The sequence below is a fragment of the Mustela nigripes genome, chromosome X (assembly GCF_022355385.1).
Source record: "Mustela nigripes isolate SB6536 chromosome X, MUSNIG.SB6536, whole genome shotgun sequence".
NCBI lineage: Eukaryota > Metazoa > Chordata > Mammalia > Carnivora > Mustelidae > Mustela > Mustela nigripes.
Window position 1 is genome coordinate 122,638,569 of NC_081575.1, and position 21,883 is coordinate 122,660,451.

Here is a 21,883-nt window from a genome sequence, read left to right on the forward strand (position 1 = left end):
CACTGGCGTTGAGTACCAGAGGTTACATAACGCTACCTCCAAGGGTCTGAAACCCACCAGCATCCAGAGTCACATTTCACGAGCGATCTGGATCGTAAAACACAGTGTTTTAAACGTTTAGACACATTTTACCCAGATCGGGAGTGTAGACGCTGAGTGCAGCAAAACATATTGGGACTATACGTGTGCGTATCCCCCCTTGAGTTATCATGCTTTCCCCCATCTCTTGAGTAAGAGAGTCTCCAGACGGGAGAAATGATGCATCTGGGCTCCACGTTTCTCTGGATTCTTCTAGGCGTCTGATTAATGCATCACCATAGTCAGGAGGAACCAGCAAAACACATCACAGACTCTACTTGGAATCAACATATTATTGCGCTTAGAAAAACCCAGATAATTTATGCACGTGGAGTATTTTCTTTCTCTGTGATTGTGTGTTTTGCTTTAACTTATGCTTTCTGTGATTCCTACCAGAAAATTTAGGTGATGGCCTTATAATCCCATCAATTTGAGGGGAGTATGTAACATAATTGCCCCTTAAGATGCACAGAACAGTGGGGGTGAATTTCTTGATCCCGTCGGAGCTGATACATTGAAAAGTGTGTCCTTTGAAAATTCCCTTTTCAGGAATGGAGTTTAAACATATGCTACCTTTATTTATTTATTATTATTATTTTTTACATTTACATTTATAAAGTTGTTTCTTGGGATGCACAAAGCTATATTCGTGTGCCCCCTAGTGGTTAAATTAATCTAATGAGTAAAACCATCAAACGCTCAATAAAGCTTAGATTATTAGGTATTAAGGGCGGTGGGAAGGAAGGAAATTTTTTATATGTAAAATATTTTTTAGAGCATTTTACAGCAATATTGAAAAGGAAGCATCGCCTGCATAAAACCAACTTTAAAAAAACACACACACACACTTTAAAGTCATATTATCTGGAGAGAATTTTATTTTATCTTTTTTAAAAGATTTATTTATTTATTTTAGAGAGAGAAAAAGAGAAAACACGCTGGGGAGGGGGCAGAGGTAGAGAGAGAGAGAGACTCTCTAGCAGACTCCCTGCTGAGCATGGAGCCCAACCTGGGGCTCAATCCCAGGACCCAGAGATCATGACCTAAGTCGAAAGGAGGAGTCAGACACTCAACTGACTGAGCCAGTCAGGCACCCCTGTAGAGAGAATTTTATGATTTATAACTCCATTTTGGGTCAATGGTTAATCCATCGCCATTTTGACCAATGGTCAAGGCGTGCGCCATTTTGATCTGTCATACCTTACATTTAAAATATATATATATATATTTTAGATTTTATTTATTTATTTGACAGAGAGAAAGAGAGAGATCACAAGGAGGCAGAGAGGCAGGCAGAGAGAGAGGAGGAAGTAGGCTCCCATTGAGCAGAGAACCCGATGCGGGACTCTATCCCAGGACCCTGAGATCATGACCTGAGCCGAAAGCAGAGGCTTAACCCACTGAGCCACCCAGGCACCCCACATTTAAAATATTTTATTTACTTATTTCAGACAGAGATAGAGAGAGTGTGTGTACTCGAGCAGGGAGAGGGGCAGAGGGAGAGGGAAAAGAAGACTCCCCGCTGAGCAGGGAGCCCAACATGGGACTCCATTCCAGGACCCTGAGATCATGACCTGACACAAAGGCAGAGGCTTAACCCACTGAGCCACCCAGACATCCCAGACATACCTCATACTTTAACCCAAAAATGTTAAAAGTATCTTCAAAACAGCTCATGGAAAAGCAAATACTATCTAGTGCTCAGTAGGAGTCCATGTGCTAAGCCTTTTGTAGGAGTCATCTCCATGAGTCTTCACAAAAGTGCTGTGATGGAGGTCCAGTTGTTTTGGCATTTTGCAGATGGACCCCCTAAAGCAGGAAGTGGCCCAAAGACACCGGGGTGGTGAGAACCACAGCTGTTCCCAGGACACCAAGGCGCAGAATGGAAAGTGTATCTTCAGCTGGACGTGGCTTGCTTTTTCCTAGAGCCTTCAGGGCAACAGGTGACTTGGGAACATGGAAGGGACAGAGCTGGGATATAAGAGGACTCTTGAATCCAGGGGTCATCAACTTGCAGTCTAGAGTGGGTCATCCTTCTCACTCACCGATGTGGCCTTTCTTGGTCAATCCCCTTCTTCATTGCACACTCTGTCCCCTTCACCCATAAACTAAGGGGCTTGGTGAGAAAGTCTCAGAAGACCTTTCTCGGGCTAAAATTCTCTAATGATCTTCCGTGACATCCTAAACGTAAAATGAAACTTCTCATTAGCTGTATCGTAAAATAAGAATGGGTTCGAAACTCTAGGAAAATGAGTGTTGGAGACATGAATCAGCCTTTTTATAAATAATCCTCTTATAGATGAATAAGGTCCAAGATGGTTTCCCCGGAATCACTTAGGAGAACAACAAAATCCTTGCTCAGTATCCAATATTAATGGCTATTTGTGTCCTAGAGTTAAGCATGGATACTTGGCAGTAGGATGGTCAGGGGTCTGATATTAACCCAACAACACAAGCCCTGTTCTGCTGAACAAGTTACAGAACAATTTACAGATAGTTATTGCTTGTGTAGGAGTGTTGTGGACTGAATGGTCTACCCCCAAAAGCATATGCTGACGTCCTAAACCCTGTTACCTGTGAATGTTTCCTTATTTGGAAATAGGGTCTTTGCAGATGTTAGGATGACGTCCTACTAATCCAATGACAGGTGTCCTTATAAAGAGAGGGAAATATGGGGGTGAGCACACAGGAAAGGAAGAAGGTCCCAAGAAGATGGACATAGGGACTAGGGTGGTGTATCTACAAGCCAAGGGACACCATGGGTTCCTGGCTACCACCAGAAGTTGGGACAGATCCAAGCAGTGAAGGATTCTACCCAGAGCTTCAGAGGGAGCATGGTCTCGATGATGCTTTGATTTTGGACTTCCAGGTTCCAGCACTGAGAGAGAATGAATCTCTGTGTTTGGAGCCACCGCACTCGTGGCGATCTGCGAAAGCAGCCCTAGCAAACTCACACAAGGAGTTGTACCCACATCATGGCTGTGAAGGACGGAGGACGGAAGAGACTCCATCAAAGCTCTAGCTCATCCTCATGGGAAAAATCCACATGGGGATCCCACCCAAGTTTTTGAGATCCCATTCTCAACTGAGTTTCTGTGAATGAAAAGAAATCCTTTTGGTGGGCTTAAGGGCCACTTTTGACTACTTCCTTTCAATGCACTATGATTTCATCCATTATTATTTGTCCATTATTCAATTTTCCAGATGGAAAGGATTTCAGTTATTCAATTCAAAACCATTGTAATTTCAATGATTATGCTTTAATGGTAGGCCTTTTCCCTTTCCCAACCAATGAGTTAGATGCACAGAGGACCTGACATGGAGAGTTTGCTTTGGAGAGCAACAGAGCCCATGTGAATGCTTGTCTCCTAACCCCAGAAGACAGGTTTAGACACACACATCTCACCAAGAGCAGAAAAGAAAAAGAAGTTAACAGTGTCACAACCAATGGGCACATAGTGATCTGGAGCTGTAAAGAAACCCATTGGCTCTTCAACTCCTTCCTTGAAATTTCGCAGATGTCGACATCTGCTCAGGTGGGTTGCCTGCTCTCAATCCTTGCTTCTCCTTACGGTTCCACAACTGAGATGTTCCGCTCCTTGTCACACAGACAGAAGGGGAACACACCACAGCAAGGCTTCAGCCACGGGTTGTTATAATTCAATTCGGACAACTGCTGCTGGACGGGAATGATGCTTCTTTTGTGTTCCTTCACGGCATTGGCCACTGTTCGGATCACGACGTCAAACAAGGGCTCTGTGTCCCGTGTCAGAGGTATGGACTCGGAGGGGTCCCTGGTGATGTCGAAGACCAGAGGAGGGTCGTGGTAGGTGACCAGGTTGCCTGAGCATTGGCAATAGAGAGTCTCATAGCAGGCCTGAGCTCCCGGCGGCTGAAACACGGGTGTCACGTAATGTACCTTCCACACTGCCTCACCTAGACCAGAAAAGACACGTCAGAGAAATACAACTCCTGTGCCAACTGACCTTGTGTTCAAAAGAAGTTCAGAAGAAGATCTTGTGTTCTTCTACCTGATCATTCTCTTTGCCCATACGTTAATGCTAAATATCATGCAATCCTTAGAACAATACTAAGAAATCAGAATCTGCTAGTAGAATTTTAAGTACTCTTGGAAGAACCCATTCGTTCTGCTTCTCAAAAATGCCTATTTCTTCAAGACCTCCCCCTGCCTTTCTAAAGATGATGGTTCTTGGAAAGTTTTTCAAGAAGGTATTTTCAGTGGTCATGAGTGACCATGACCTTGGTATCTGCAGGAAATAGGGGCTGGTGTACTCACTATCCTTGGGGTGCCAGCGTACAGCATGGAGGAACGCTCCACAGTAGTGGAACAGGAACTCGTGTGCTGAGCGTTGCACTTCACCCTGAAGCAAAGGCATGAGGTTCCGGCCATCGATCACCCTGTGGACACACACAAAGGATGTCAGGTGAGGGAGGTTGGCCAGGGGGCTGTTGGAGGGATGGTCTGCGCATTCCATGACATTTCCTGGGCCCAGAGAATAGCGTGCTGACTGTTCTGGAAATCTGTGCACACTGTCAGGTACATTACATTCTCATGCCTGTACCCCTGGGGATAAAAATATATGTTTATCAAAAATAAAAAATTAAAAAAAAAAAAAAAAAAAATGCAAAAAGAAAAAAAAAATAAAAAAAAAACAAAAAAAAAAAAAACCAACAAAAAAAAAAAAAAAAAAAAAAAAAAAAAAAAAAAAGATGGGAAACAAATCTGATGCTTTTTAAGTTATATTAGAAAACAGATCTTCTCCCTCATTAGAAAAAATAAGACCTGGTTCATAATAAAAAATACAATGATAGATGTCATACCATCCTAAAAATGATGGTAAAAGAAATAACATTGTCTTTATTCTCAGACACAATGACTACCTGTGTTGACAACCCCTTAAAAAGCTAGTGGAACTAATTAAGTTTGGTAAGTTCACCAGTATAGAATTTTATTTCTGAATCTTAGCAGTGAACAACCAGGACATACATTTTTTAAAAAAATACCATTTACTACATCACAAAACATGAAATATCAAGGGATATACTTTTTTCTAATATTAACATTTTGTGTCCTGAAGCCATAAAACATCTGAGAACAGAACTAATAAAGAAGATAAACAATGTTCATAGATTGGAAGACTCCACATGGTTAAGATCTTGATTTTCAACAAGCAGTTCATAGATTTAATGTAATCTCAACCAAAACCCCAGAAGGTTTTTTCGGAGAAAGTGAGAAATGTATTCTAAAATTGACATGTGAGAGCAATCTGGAATAGGTTAAATAATTTTGAAAAAGAAGAAAGAAGTTTGAAGGTTCAACTAAATAATTCCAAAATCAAGCAAGAGTATTCAAGCCAGCATCATATGGTCATAAGGGTGGGCATATGAATCAGTGAAATGAGAGAGTCCAAGAAACAGACCAGTGGATATATCAATCAGTTGATTTTCAACAAATGTCCAAGGTAATCCAGCTGAGGAAGGACAGTCTTTCCTTAAAAGGCACTAGAATAACTGAATACCTAAATAGCAAAAAAAAAAAAATAATAATAATAATTCTGAACCGTTATCTCACACCATATAAAAAGTTAACTCAATATGGACCATATGTCTAAATGTAAAACCTGAAAGTAAAGAAACCACCAGAAGAAATAGGAAATCCGTGTGACCTTTGAATAGAAAAATAGTTTTTAGATGGGTTACAAAAATCATAATCTATAAAAGAAAACGGGCAAATTGACCCTTATCAAAATTGAAAACCTCTGCTTTTCAAATAATAATGTAAGAGAATGAAGGTGAGATGCAGAATGGAAAATATGATTGACAAAACACAGATCTGATAAGGAACTGAACTTGTGTTCGCAATATATAAAGAGCTCTGACCATTCAACAATAAGACAATGAAATCCCCAATTTAAAAATAAAAATGGGCAGACGGTTTGAAGACAGTTTGAATAGATAGTTCATGAAAAATGACAAGGGTGGCCAGTAAAAGGAGAATGTCCAATATCCTTAGTCATTAAGGAAGCACAAATGAACACCAGCATGACGTTCAACTACACAATTATTATAATGGTTAAGATGGAAAAGAGTGACCATACCAAGTGTGACCAAAGATGTAGAGCAACTGGAAATCTTACGTGTCGGTGGTGGGAACGCCAGATGGGGCAGCCATTTTGAAAGTCAATCCAACAAGTTTCTCATAAATAGATATTAGCAATATATTGGCACATATGAATAATATGACCCGGATTTCCCACTCTTGGGCATTTATCACAAAGAAATAAACCATTGATGTCTACGCAAAGACCTCTACACAAATGGCCAATGTGGCTTCAATCATAGAACCAAGTGTGTGTTTAGAATCTTCTGGATTCCCTCACATCAGTTTTCCATTGAAAAATAGAAAAGCACACGGAATAAAAATAGGACATTTTTAGAGCTAATTCTGGAAAGAAAGAAAAAAAAGAAGAAAAGAAAAGAAAACTGAAAACCAGATCAGTTCTATGAAGCAAAATCTTAATCAGAGCTTAGCAGACAATATTTCTTTAGATTGTAATTCTGCATAACCTTTGTGAGTTTAATATTTAGACGATGGCCATGTCCCAGAGTTAGTGAACCCCAGTGATAGAGTAGAAAGTTATTTTTATGGCTACGATTGGCTCAGTTAAAAGAAAACTACATTTCCACTAATATTACTATTTTCTAAAATGGGCCATTAAGCCAAAATTGATAAATACGCTTCTTAGTAGAAGGGACTTGCATTCTGTTATTATTTTATGTAAATTCTCAATAAATTCCAAGATTCGCTAAAAAGGAGGTTAGAAAAAAACACTGAGATCTTTCTTTGCTGCTGTTTCTAATTTGCTTTGGGATCCATTTCGTTTGCTTCTGAAAGAGACAAGGTCCCTCGTATAAGAAGGACACACGGGAATCAGTCTTTGGGCTTACAAGGGACACGTGTCAGGGGGTAGAAGCCATTAGAATGAACTGTGAAGAAGTCACCTGGAAGCCTGCCTTGGTCAGTCACTCCCAGGGAATGGTGCCACCCCATCTGAAGAGTGTCCTCTTGCTCGAATTCAAAAAAGTCACATCAGTGTTCCAAGGGCCCATGGAATGCCTTACCTTCACGTCCACCTTCCCGATCTTCTACAGTAGACATAAACAAAGCTAAACTTCCCTAGGTATTGGGGACAACGTCCAACCCATTAAGACAGACTTCGCTACCTTGGTCCTGAATGCTCTGAGAACAAAGATGATGAGAACAGGGGGTGTGACATCACCTGTCCTGAGGGACCATGCCTCCGGAGACGGCCGCTAGTGTGGGGAACATGTCCATTAAACTTGTAGGTTCCTCGATCACTTTCCCAGCCGGCAGTCTTCCCGGCCAGCGGATAAGTCCCGGAACACGGATTCCACCTTCCCAGCCGCCCATACCTTTCCCACCTACGAGGCAAGGCAACAGAGGACCAGTTAAAATGGTCACGGTAGCAAGACTGCTTAGACAGGTAAATGAGTATCAACACAGACCATGTGCTCAGAGCCCACCCCTTAAAGAGTCCTGATGGGGGTCAGCAGTACATGTCCGTGGATTTACTTTGTCCTGGGCTGCTGGTAGAATTTTGATCAAGTAGCTAATCGTATTCTATTTGGGACATTTCTACAGGCTTTTTTTGGTCTGCCTGCAACGCTGTAACCTCACAAATACACCTGCCATGTCCCCCGCCACCTTCACACGTTTGCACACTATTTCCTCAGTCAGCCCTGCTTATAGATGTCCTTTAGAATGACAATGCCCCCCTCCCAGAAGCTTTTGTGTTTTGTTTTGTTTTAGATTTTTACTATCCTCAAAATATCATAGAATTTACTTATTCTCTTTTATCCTGGTGTGGAAAATTTGAATTTTCTTAAATTTACTTATTATTATTAATTTATTTATTTACTTAAATTTACTTATTCTCTTTTTCCCTCCACTAAACTGTATTGAAAGCACTGATTCTTCGATTTTGTTCACTACTGAATCCAGCACCCTGAAAACAAACTGAATACAATAGTATGGGTATATGCTCATTTATTATCCCAAACCAAAGCATTATAGAGCATGGACCCAGAAGGCAACAGTGACCCCAACACGACAGGTCTAAAGCAGTGTTGCCTTGAGGGAACCAGGAGGAATGGCCATCCTATGGTCTTAATGGAGTTTTATTGGCTCATTAAATTAAAGTGGAATTTCAATCAAGCGCATGGAGAAATGAAGATTTTTTTTAAAAAGATGTCTGACTAGGTAAAAATAGAGTTTCAATAAGAACACTTTACCTTATGGGATTTATTTGTTTTCTTAAGAATTTACTTTACTTGTAAAAGCCCCCCAACAGCAGACATTCATGCCTCATGCCCTGTGGTCAGACTGAGGGAGACAGTACCCATTCATGCAAAAATCATTATTTCCTACTCAGTCTGTATTCTCATTATTCATGTAAAAATAAGCTCAGTTGTTTTGCGTTCAGTGGGAAAGCATGAATATTTTATTTTTCTCTGGAAAAAAAAATGATGATATCTCTTCCAATAGATAGAATTACGCACACCGAACACTTTCCAGATAATAATTCCACATTAGGATGCATACCATCGACCAGTCCAACATGGTGGCCAATGGAACATGTATTCATGCACTAAGAGTCACACCAGGACATGGGGCTGATATCTGGGCATTTAATTATAAAACCAGACACAGGCTTGCTGCTTTGCGTGCCCAGCCATATCCTCGCAAGCGAGCCCCCCAGCTTCCTTGTCCTCTGTACTCTATCTACCACACTCAATCTTCTATCAACAGTCTTGTACAGGGAATCGGTGAGTAGGTCGATACTCGATTCAAAGTCACGTGAGTACGTTAATGCTTTAACATCTCATGGGGTCACCAGGGAGGTAGCTTTCTAGATACGCCCTCAGCCAAACACCAGCCCTGAGGGGCCAGCCTCCCCCAAAACGTATCATCGGTTACACACTCCATTTTACCCAGAGTCAAATAAAAGACACTTGCCCGCTTTGTCACACATTTATCCATTCCCTTCATGGATGCCCAAGATCGTGAGCCCAGGAGAGCTTATTCACAACTGGACCCCACTCCCAATTCCCACTCCTTACCTTTGTATATTCCGTTCCACCCTCCACGTTGGGAATGGCCCACCCGAGCCTCCAAGTGTCCCCCGTGGTCTGATGTAAAGTAGACAAGGGTGTGATTCCTCAGACTAAAAAAGTCGATGGCGTCGAGAATCTTGCCTGAAACCATAAAAAGGGGGAGAAGGGACTCGTGTTATGAATGTCTTCATGAGCTTCGGGCTATAACGCCAGTCCGACTTGTGACCCATTTCACTGCAAAACTGCCTTTCATCCATGATGTCCCCTGCTTCTCGTGGGTAGTGTGTGAGCTCAAGAAGACTCATGTTTTCTGAACTCCTCATCAGCGTCTCGCGTTGGACAGGTAATTATGCTAAACAGGGAGTGAAAAATGGATTCGTTCTTTACTATTTTACTAATTTCCATTGTTACATTATTACTGCCTGGTAATCGTATTTATCTTTTACTGTGTTATATGGACACGAGCATTGATACTTTTAACTTATTAGTTATATCGGGCGTTTGCTGATTTTTCATGTGGGGGTTTCATTGTTCTGTTCTTGATTTAGACTCCTTTATCAAAAGGTGAAAGCTTGTTATATTGTTGCTAACAGTTCTTCCGTTTTCAAGGAGCATCAGATGAGTGTTTAAGAAACACGCTTCTGGTATTTCTGGAAGGGTTGAGATCTCTGCCTCTGTCATGACTTCCATGCGTCTTAGTGGCTCTGCGTTCCCGTGCTCTGGTCATCCGTGTTCCCATGTAGGCAGGTCGTCTGCGTACGTCTATGCTCCTGCTTCTTGACTTCTTGCAAACGCACGTGCCCCACAGCATTAGGACCGACCCTAAAGACTTCACTGTAACTTGATCCCATCAACAGAGGCCCTATTTCCACATACTGTCACTTCCACAGATTCCAGGAGTTAAGATGTGGGCCTTTCTTTGGGGGGAGCATGATGCAACCCCCCAACACCGACCTGGCCTGTGATATTCAACCCCTGTCACTCTGAGTTAATTTCCTCCCCTCTACGTTCTCCTCCTCCGTGGACGGTCTCCAGGGCCACCTGCTTCTGCTTCTCTGATCTGAAAGTCAAATCTTCTGCATGTAGTTTAGTGTTTTAAGTTTGATTTTTAAAAAATATTTTATTGATTTATTTGACACAGAGGGAACAAGAGGAGCAGGAAGCAGAGGGAGAGAGAGAAGCAGGCTCCCCACTGAGCAGGGAGCCCAATGTGGGGCTCCATCCCAGGACCCTGAGATCATGTCCTGAGCCAAAGGCAGAGGCTTAACCCACTGAGCCACCCAGCCGCCCCTCTATATTGATTTTTGATATTGGAGCTGCTATAAATGATACCTTATCACCTACTGTATGTTGAAATGGGTTATTTTTAACATAAAGAAAATGTATTACTTTTGGTGCATATTTCTAGCAGAGAAATTTGTAGGATATATATGTATGTGTATGCATAATAAACTAATTATAATATTACTCTAATTCTGTCCTAGGACTATACTACATAATTATGTCAACAGATGTATTATCTCAGGCCCTATATTATTATGTATATTATTGCTATAGTATATATTAATATGGCATGCTATTAATAATATCATATGCTAATGATATATGTACATATATGATATAGAACATGATATACTATTACTAATGATATATGTATATGAGTATATTATTATATTTTATATTATATATTATATTATATATGGGGCAGAGGGAAAGAGAGAGAGACTCTCAACTAGACTCCACACTGAGCTCAGGACCCAATGCAGGGCTCAACCCCTGAGATCATGACCTGAGCTGAAACCAAGAGCCAGACCTTAACCCACTGAGCCACCCAGGTGCCCCCCAATTAATAATGTTTTAAAAATCTCTCAAAACATTGAGAATAGAGCCAGTTAAAAGCATTGACCAACCTTATGCTCAAGGGTAAAATACTGAACTGTTGCACTAACATTGGCTACAAAAGAAGGGGTTTTCTCTCATTATTATTATAACTCATTTTTTAGGATTCCCTGATCAAAGAAATTAACAGAAAACCTAAATATACATGTAGTTAGATGAAGACCCTAATTTGATACTGTTAATGGACATAGTTGTTTATCTTGAGAACTCTAGAAAGTATAATAAAACTATTATTATATGTCTGTAATATGTAATATGAACAATTAATTCTATTGCATATAACACATAATTATATAACATAATACATGAGAATATACTAATAGTAATATACTGATAATATATTAATAATATAAACTAATAATGTAACTATATTATATACTATGCATGATATATCATAATTGTAATTATAACATGCAAAAACTATACATATTTATTTTATTAGACTCTGTACAGTTTAGATAATCACATCCTTTACAGTTACCAAGTTAGTTTGAGATGTTTCTATCCCTAGTATTTCAAGAGATTTAAAAAAAATTATGTGGTGAGCATGGAAATGTTTAATACCTTTATATAAAAATAAATTTTTATTACAAATATGTATATTTCTAGCATCAACTAAAATAGATTATATAAACATTTATCAATGTTATATATTTATAATCATTGAATTTCTATTATATATAATATATTACATAAATTTATATTGTTTATTATATTATTATATATTTTATATATTATACATTTATTATGTGTTATATATAGGATTTTATATTTATTCTGTATTACATATATTGTGTTCATTATATAATAATATTTGTCTTATATGTCATATAATAATATATGTCATATAATAAAATATATATACAATATCTCGTAGATGCTATATAATACAAATATATATACAAATATTATATATTCTAGATACTGTATTATATTCTAGGTACTGTATAATATAAACATCTACACAAATATATTATGTATTTGTTATATATTGTAGATACTGTATAGTACAAACATCTACACAAATATATATTTGTTATATATTCTAGCTACTGTATAATACAAACATCTACACAAATGTTATATATTATATTCTAGATACTGTATAATACAAACATCTACACAAATGTTATATATTATATTCTAGATACTGTATAATACAAACATCTACACAAATGTGATATATTCTAGATACTGTATACTATAAAAACAGACATACACATACACATGCTTCAGTTGATGCTAGACAGGTGCTGACCATTGCCATGGCCACTACCTAATTAATTTTTAAATCTCTCTCAAAGTGACTCGCCACCAGTAAACAATGTAATTGTCTGTGTTGCAAACCCTAGAGATTTCGGTGACCCTAGAAATCAATGTCTCATATTCATCTCATCTACTTACATTTTCAAGATGCATGTGTCTTGGTATTTGCGAGTGCACAAAAGTTCTCAGACACTTTGGCCCTCTCCTGGGTCTCTGCTGCCCTGCTCAGGGGAGCAGCCAAGGGCACCTGTTTCCCTTACACACCTGGTCCCAAATTTAATCTTAGCCATCATCACTTTCCTACAAACGGGTCCAGCCAAGCCTGTCCTCCTGGTCTCATGGTTCATCCGTCTGCCTCACACTGGGCGCTCACTCTCTCGTCCCGTTCTGGAGGAACCTGCTCTGAGCTAAGGGAATTCTCAGAGACTCATTTTGGATGCATGCCTAGTTAGGCACCAGAGAATTTCCCCTGGGTTGGGTCAGGGATGCCATTTGCATTGGAAGCTTCTACCTGGGTTTGCAGAAGCAGGAAGCCAGGTGGAGGGTGGCGGGGAAGGAGTTGCCCTAGCTTTCCCAACACCTGGGAAATGTCAGCCTGTAGGAGTCCGAGGGGTTATGGGTTGGTTCAGAAGGACCCAGCCAGGTTTCCTCATCTCTGTCTGTAAAGCCCGACCCTACACCAGCAGCTGTTGAGCTAGCAAATAGGAGTGAGTAGGTTCTGATCTTGGTTCCCCCAGAGCTGTCCTGGAACCTTGACCAAGACCCTAGTATCTTGCACCTTTATTTCCTCGACTGCCAAGGGGAATGACAATGCTGAGTAGGGTTCCCACTCTTAGAACACTCATGGGGATCCCTCCAGAACACACTTGGAAGAGGGCATGCCCCACGCATCAAAAGGTTCATGCAATCAACAGATCCCACTGCTTAACTGTTAAATTCATCCATCTGATACCCCAACCAGGAACCAAATCAACTTTCTAACAAAACTTCCTAACAAGGACAACAGCAATTCCCAAGACTTGGGGCTAGGTCTTAGCTTCTGGTTTTGTTCTTTGTCTGCGTGTTTTTCGTGCTCACACCCACGCACCCCACACCCAGGGAACCCACACTTACACCCACTTAAGCCAAGGACATGCCTTCCTATGTGCTATATTTCATTAAATACTATTTACATGTAAAATAATTCTTAGAGGCACCTGGGTAGCTCAGTCAGCTGAGTGTTGGCCTTCGGCGCTGGTCATGATCTTGGGGTCCTATGATCAGGCTCTCTGCTCAGCTCTCTGTTCTGTTTCTCCTTTCCCCTGGTCTCTCTCTCTCTGTCTCCCTTTCTCTCTGTCTCTCCCCTTTCTTGAATAAATAATTAAAATCTTAAAAAAATAAAAATATATATATTTTTAAAATGTTTTCTCTAAGACTGAGAATTCATGATATTTCATTGGCTTCCCTCTGGTCGGGCTTGAATTCTTTTTTTTTTTTTTTTATGAAGATTTTATTTATTTATTCAAGAGAGGGAGGGAGGGAAAGAGTGAGATTGAAAAAGCATGGGGAGGAGCAGAGGGAGAAGGAGAAACAGATTTCACGCTGGGCACACAGCCCAAGGCAGGGCTCGATCTCAGGATGTCCAGATCATGACCTGAGTTAAAACCAAGAATCAGGTGTTGAAGCCTACTGAGCCAGCCAGGTGCCCCTTTCAGGTTTGATTGCTAACGCCTCTTTGTGCTTGCTAAAGTCTATTCCATGCCAACATCCTCCATCGGAAGATGATTATAACCCAAAGCTTCCGTCCCGCCCACGCACAAGGCCAGCTGCATGTGCTTTTCTGTCTTCCTGCTCAGAAAACTTGAGTCTGATTTGCTCACTCATACACATATCCTGGAAACTCGGAGACTCCCATGCACAGGACAAGCACTGAGTGTGGTTTTGTGCTGACTTCGTTGTGGGCTTCCACCTTCTACACCGTTGGGGCTGCCTGGGGGGGGGACCGTGCCTGGTGTGTCCTGAACTATCAAAGCACAGAGTTCCACGGTCCATAGGTCCTGCTACTTACCCACCATGGAGTCCATCTCCTGTACATTGTCCCCATATAAGCCGTGCTGGCTGGTGCCGATGAACTCGGTCGTCGTGGGGAGAGGCACGTGCGCATGCAGAAAGGAAAAAACAAGGAGGAAAGGTCCTTCACGGTTTCTGGGGAGACAACAATCAGTCTACTATGAGTCTGCAAAGGCTGCGAAGGGGAACCACATCATTTGGGTCACACAGACCCAGTGTCCATCCATGCTATACACACCCCAGGACATGGGATGCATGCACAAGGCTGCCTCTTGGAGAAAGCATCCTGGCTGGGGTAGATACCAGCATCTGGACTGCTCCCCAGGACTTATGTGGGAGGGTTTAATTCCTGAGTGACCTCACCTGTCCCAAGGGAGCTCACAAGCCCATCCAGCCTTGCCCAGAACACTATTCCCACGACTGATAAAGTCTCAGTCCAGAGTCACACCCAAAAGACCGAAGGGATGGTGGCTTGGGAGTGGTTTCTTAAAAACTCTGAGTCTTTCACAACCCCCAAGCAAGCATGGACAGACATGTCTTGGCAAGCTGCCTGCACACCTTCAGGTCTCCTGGGAAGACAAAGGAAATGCGTATGACCCACTTCGAGCCCTGACAACCCATAGGGAACATAGGTTATCAGCTAACCAGGGTAGGACATGCCACAGATGACACTCCTTGGAAAATGTCTGCTCTGATGACATATGACTGCATAAAGAATGGGGAAAACATGAAAAAAAAAAAAAAAGTTGGGTCATCCCAACTGGTGGGAATGGCATCCCACCAAAACTGCTGCCTACCCAGAGGCTCAGAATGGGATCTCGTTTGAGAATAGGGTCTTTAGAGATGTAATTAGTGGAGACGTCATCTTGGAGGGGCGGGGGGGGGGCGGGCAGGATCTAAGAAATGGTGTCCTTCAAGAAAAAGGATGGTTTGCATAGGATACTGAGGATTGAGATGATACAGATGTTGTTTTACATCACAAAAGGGAATCTGGAGATGGGATTAAGTTCAAGACCCGGAGATGGAAAGATAATCCTGAAATCTGGCTGTGGATTCAATGCAATCACAAGTGTCCTTGTAATAGGGTCCCCAATATGAGCAAAAAACAGGGTGGGCAGGAGGTCAAGGAAACCCTGCAGCCCCTCCAGCCTGGGACAAGAAACAGACTCTTCCCTAAAACCTTCATAATGAGCCAGTCCTTTCAATGCCTCTGTTGTAGTCATGTAGGATGAGATTCAGATTCCTGACCTCTAGCACCATAAAATAGTAAGTCTGTGTTGCCCTAAGCCACTCCTGCTTGCGGAAGTCTCTCCCAGGAGCCACAGGAAACTCACACACTGAGAAGCCCGATAAAAGCAACTTCTACCATCCACGAACCTGCAGGCGAATGTTGCTCGTGGCAACTTCAATAATCCACAGAGTAGCTTCCGAATATTCAGAGTCCCCATTCCCTTTCCACATGGTGCCATGGTGGACCATAGAGACCTTCTGAAACTCAACATAGCTCTTGGCAATGGAAGCACTTTGTCACACCCCCGTATTTGTTCCTGATGTACTAATGTAAACAGTAAGCAACATATGCAGGCATCTTCAGACTTGAACTGGCTCACAGAATGTAACAGGATCGCTCATCTAGATCTTTTGACATAATGATGTCACCTCATAACATCTTAATGTGTCCCCTTGCAAAGCATCTGCAGCTCTGCACATAAAGGATGTTTCCAGGGGATGAGGAGTTTGCCCTAAGAGAAACCACAATGCAAAGACGGTTTAATCTCTCTAAGTCTAAATTTGTATTGTGCCTACTGTGGTACAAGGTGAAGACAAAGCTACTTACAGGTTGCCCAAGATTCTTTACACCACCAAACTGCTCCACCTGCCGCCCAAACACACACTGGCTTACAGATCCCCTACCCCAAGATGATCTCAATATCACAAACAACACCTCCAAAGACCCTATTCCCAAATAAGATCACATTCTGAGACTCTAGGTAGACATCAACATTGGAGGGACACTGCTCAACCCAGCTCACCACGGTATAACCATTTTTTAAATTTGTTTTTCCCCCGTCCTTTTCATTTTGATATCTCACCAGAGCAGAAATTTTTCAGAGTGGCATTTGCATCGCATGCAGTCCTTAGCTGAGGACCTATTTTCCTTGTGCTTGAGCTTGAGCCAGTAAGCCTGGCACCTCTTCTCATCTTCTTCTAGGTCACGTTTGAAGACTCAGTTAATGTACGTTCTCAAGTACGGCTTCTCTGACATATTGGAAAGTCCCTACAATTCGGATTGATAGCACCTGGATTTAGGACCATTAGCTTATTTCTTATCATGTGCTTGTACATCTGTTGTTATCCCTAAATGCGAACGTCTCCTTGAAGTCTAGGAGGAATCCCCAGGATGGGGATGAGTCACAGTAAAGCCTTGGGCAATGTTAAAATGGTGAATAAAAAATGTGTTCACAGTCTTTAAAAAAAAATGCAAGAGCTAGAGACCCATAAATGTGACTCCTTCAGAAAGTTTCCAGGGATTATGTTTTGGATGCAATGGGCTTTATAATGATCACCACTGATCTCAGCTGAATAACATCCCTTACATAGCTCATGATCAATGATAAGCCCCCTGGTTTTAATTTCTCAAGGAACTTTCTTTCCAAATAGGAAAACAGTGCCGTGACCAACTTATTCTACTATCTGGTTTCCTGGCAAATACATTTCCCATTGCACATTTTTATGCAGACAGTACGTATATCAATACGTATACATGTACATGTATTATAAATTAACAAGCCAGATTTGTAATCTTGAGCTTTGTGTGAGTCTACCTGCTCGGTCTGACCAAATATGAATTTCAAGGCTAATGGAGAAATTGTGATTTTAATAATAAGAACTCGAACGAGGTAGCCTTCCTTAGCTACTGCTTGAAGAGTCCAGCTTGCCTCCAAAATATCCTGTATTGTACTGTCTAGACCTAGATACTAGTAGTCCATTTCTTAATTCAGCATTTTTCCAATCCTCTCTCATTTTTGAAAAAGTTTTCACTGTGTTATGTTTTTAAAACACTCCTCTCTTGAAAATATTATCTTAAATCCATTAAGATTCATGGATTTTTTTTTCTTTTGTCAATTGTAAATCACTTTTACCTTTCCATAAACGAAATTGCCTCCTTCACCATGATGGAACCAGTTCGCTCTGCCTTCATGGGCTGCTCAGTGATGTCGTGCTGTCGTATGAGGAGGCAATCCCAGTACAGAGGAGACGTGTAACTGGAGAACCAAAAGTAGCCCAGCAGAAAAATAAAAAGAATGAAAGAGAGGATGAAGAACCAGGGAAGAGCGATCAAGTGACACAGTTTCGCCAAGATAAGAGTGAGGGCAGCAATGGCGACCAGCTGCACACAAAACCAGATTTTGCTTTCGATGGCTAATTCTGTGTCACGGGAGGGATCTGGCCAGCAGGGGTCAGTGAGAGTGAAAGGCATGCCATAGAAGTAATCAAAGCCATAATGGTTTGGATGATGGCACTGGTCATGTCGGGACTGACAGTTTAAGCCTTGATGCCATTTGCCTGAAATGACAAAGAGACAAATTAAGCATAGTACACCGGCACAGCATGAAGATCCCATGAGCACTCTTCATTCAGAACAAGTGACTTGTGCACAAAAATAGAACAGCAAATAGTTTCCTTCTGCCTAAGCATCCGAGGTCAGCACCCGACCCCTCTTTTGCTCTTCGTTAGCTCACAGAAATATGTGTTGAGATCGGGTTGTGAGTGACCAGAAAGAATGGAAGATAAAGGAAGGAAAAATACAACTGTGAGTTTGTAGCCAGGATGTGAACTGGGCCGCTTCTCATTCACAGAAGGAAATACATCATAGCAACTAAGATAAATGCATGACAGATCAGGGCAGATTACAGGTGTGGATAGATAGGTGAGTAGGTAGGTCGGTACATGATATTAGATAATGAGATATGTATGGATAAGATGGATGGACAACAGGGATGGTGGATAGATAGGTAGGTAGAGAGGTACGTAGGTAGGTAGATAGACAGATGATAACTAGATAGATAGACTGATACAAATAAGCAATGGAATATAGATGGGGCATGCATATATGTATACACAGGTGGATAGACAGATACATAGATGAATGAGAGGATGTGTGCATGGATGGATAGATGGCTATATAGATAATAAAGACAGATGATAGCAGATAGATAAATAGATAGATAGATGATAGATAGATAGAAGTTAGAGATGGGTGAATGATAGATGAACCAAGCATGGATGAAGGATAGTTGGATAGCTCACTGGATGGAAATCTTAGGTCTCCCACTAAAGTTCACTAAACTTTATTTGATACAACTTGCCACACCTTGAACAGTAACAAAAACACCCATGGGCATGGGCATCCTGTTGACATGTGGACTCTAAGAGACAATGATCACGTGTATCCACTGAAACATTAATAGTTCCCTGTGTGGAGTTAGGACTACAAGTACTCACATCTCTGAGTAACTGAGGGGGTAAACAGAAGAGAGGCAAGGCTATGACCCAGGTTTTTCCATCCTGCACCTCCACTAAGATTGTCTTCTCTTGTCAATGTCAAATTGGTTATAAAGCTTGATTTCAAACAGCATCTTATTTCATGCCAGTTGAAACCCAGACTCTCAAATGGGGACAGTAGGTTTAGGTTCCAATGGGTCATCATTGGTTGACATCTGTCATCTTTGGCAGTGAGAAAAAAAAAGACATCTGTACCATATCCATGGTTCCATTTTAATGAAATAATTAGGTGGACCAGACAACTTATCTTGAGAAAATACACAAGCACAGAGAGGCTGACAAATTTGATCTTATTGTGCAACATTTGCATTCAAATGTCTCATGTGTCTCTCAGTGTTGGGAAGAAGCAATTTCCTCATCTTTGAAATTAGGGAACTGGGTTATTCTCAGACGCCCCTTCTGCCTGCAAGTTTCCAATGATTCCATCAATGTGCAATGCAATTAACTAAGAATCCTGATCATTACCATACCATTACCGGGAGACTAAATGCGGACTTAATCATTGCCCAAGGGAGCAGCCCGGTTTTTTCCTCTTCATTGACTCTCTTGAGCTGTGGAAGTGGTGAAAAAAGGAGCTAACCCATGGGGACATCCTGGAAGGGGTCAATAGAAACTTTCTGAGGCAACCAAAGTGCTCCTTATCTTGATTTAGGTGACAGATACAGGGTGTAGACATTTTTCAAAAGACATTTTTTTTTCAGATGCATTTTATTCTATTTGGATGATGGCTATGGGGTGTAGACATTTAGATGGAGTCCAAAGTTGACCCCATAAGAAGTTAATGATGCATCAAGCTATTTGTGTGCTCTTTAGAGAGCTCATCACATTTCTTAAAATCATACATGGTCAATGAGGTGAAGGATTTCAGAGTTTGCAGAGGATAATAGAGCAAGACCATCATTGAATAGTAGAGGTCTGTATAGAAAAACATGGGGTGGCCATCGGGCAAGGCCTGGTGTTGAGGTGGGAAAGGATCTTCTGTGGTGCCTGAAGTATGTATGAAAAGGATAAACATGCACCATTTAGGAAGGAGTGAGCATGTGTGTGTGTGTGTGTGTGTGTGTGTGTGTGTGTGTGTGTTCAGTGGAGAGGGTCATTATAATAGAGGGTCCCAGGTGAACAAAACACAACAATGAAAGAGGGTTCTGTAGGACATGGGGGACATGTTTACTTGAAAAAGACCATATAATATATTAAACAGATTAGTGTTGGAAAGAGAAAGGTCAGAGGTAGTTAATGAAATGGCAGCTGTAGAGCCTACCTCACTCAGAAGGTCTTCTCTGCCATAGCTAAGATGCATGCTTATTTTGAAATAAAGGGATTCCAAGGAAACCATGCCAAGTAGAGAACATACGGTGTGGGGATGGTGCAGTCGGCTAAACATCAGAGTCTTCATTTCTGCTCAGGTTACAATCTCAGGGTCGTGAGAAGGAGCCCAAATCGGTTCTGCGCTCAGTGCAGCCCACTTTGGATTACTTCTCCCTTTCTCTCTGCCCCTCCCACTCGTGCTCTCTCAAATAAATAAATAAATCTTGAAAAAAAGGATAGAACAACACATATTATTGTTTTTATAATAAATAAGTCACGCCTTAGGCCACTTCTTACCTATTATTGCAGTGCTGTACCCTTGCTTCTTCAGTAAGGCTGCAAACGTCGTCTCGTTACGAGGGAGTCCGGCAGGGGCTCCAAGTGTGATGATGACACGGTTCTTTGTGTTAGAGACCATTCCTAAGTGGGATGGAAAAACAGAACAAACAAACAAACAAAAAACAACAGAACACACATATACAGTGAGTAAATGCCCATCATCATCTACTTAGGGTGGAACTGTTCTTCTCTTAGGGACAAATTAGGGAGATGGGATCCTCTCAGACATCCCTTCTGCCTGTAAATCATCAATGATTCCATCAATGTGCAATGCAATTGGAAACCGTTCGTTACCATTCCACTGCAACGCCATCGGGAGACTAAATGTGGACTTAATCATTACCAAAGGGAGCAGCACAGTTTTTAAAATCTGAATTGACTCTTCTTTGAGCTGTGGGAGTGGTGAAAGAAGGAGCTAACCCAGGGGGACATCCTGGAAGGGGTCAAAGGAAACTTTCTGAGGCAACCGAAATGTTCCTTATCTTGAGTTGGGTGACAGATGCAGGGTATAGACATTTTTCAAAAGACTTTTTTTTTTTTTTAAGATACATTTTTAAGATCCATCCACCATGAAGGGGAAGTGAGTTATAGAGGGTTCAGGAGCTGGAAGGTACAGATGTAACATGTGAGGAACAGAAAATCATCACACAGGGGAGGAAAATTGTGTTTCCCAAACAGAACGCACACTGGTCTCCACTACAGACCTCTTTACACATTTGCATGCACACAACATTATCAGACATGCACAAACACATCATTCAAATAACAGTCTACACATAGACTCCAGCATGTTTACGATGACACAAGATATCTGTTCAATAGATACTGGTGATTGAACAACAAACACAAGCTGCCCTTGGTTGGGAAATCACCGTATTAGAAAAGGAGCCAAAAAATGAAACCTTGTGAAAACTTCAAAGCCTATTGTTTCTACAATGGATTCTTTTTTCTGACAATAGATTTTAGTTGTATTTGTACAAAAGGTAGATAAGCCAAATGTCTGTCAAAAACCTGACACTGGGGCCTTTGGCAAGACCAGGCACCTAGTTTTTGAACCTCTCCATTCCTTACCAAAAATAGAGCAATAAGAAAACCGCTCACTCATGAACATCACTAGTGACAAATCTAGGTGGCAGGTAGATGAGGACATGTCAAACAAGTCTAAGATCTACATTTTACAGAGAAGAAGCAGAAGAATGCAAACCAGTTTCTGAAGGATCCA

At 41.3% G+C, this 21,883-nt stretch overlaps 1 protein-coding gene across 1 annotated transcript in view; it reads right to left on the bottom strand.

The window, feature by feature from the left end:
* Nucleotides 1–3,646: 3,646 nt before the first annotated feature.
* ARSF (arylsulfatase F) overlaps nucleotides 3,647–21,883 on the bottom strand; it is a 29,586-nt gene continuing 11,349 nt past the window's right edge. Inside the window, exons 4-10 of the mRNA XM_059385312.1 lie at nucleotides 20,620–20,742; nucleotides 17,592–18,015; nucleotides 14,447–14,583; nucleotides 9,241–9,375; nucleotides 7,380–7,542; nucleotides 4,376–4,497; nucleotides 3,647–4,014 (exon numbers count right to left, since the gene is read on the bottom strand). Coding sequence (XP_059241295.1) covers nucleotides 3,647–4,014; nucleotides 4,376–4,497; nucleotides 7,380–7,542; nucleotides 9,241–9,375; nucleotides 14,447–14,583; nucleotides 17,592–18,015; nucleotides 20,620–20,742 — 1,472 coding nt within the window. The remainder of the gene's footprint in view (nucleotides 4,015–4,375; nucleotides 4,498–7,379; nucleotides 7,543–9,240; nucleotides 9,376–14,446; nucleotides 14,584–17,591; nucleotides 18,016–20,619; nucleotides 20,743–21,883) is intronic.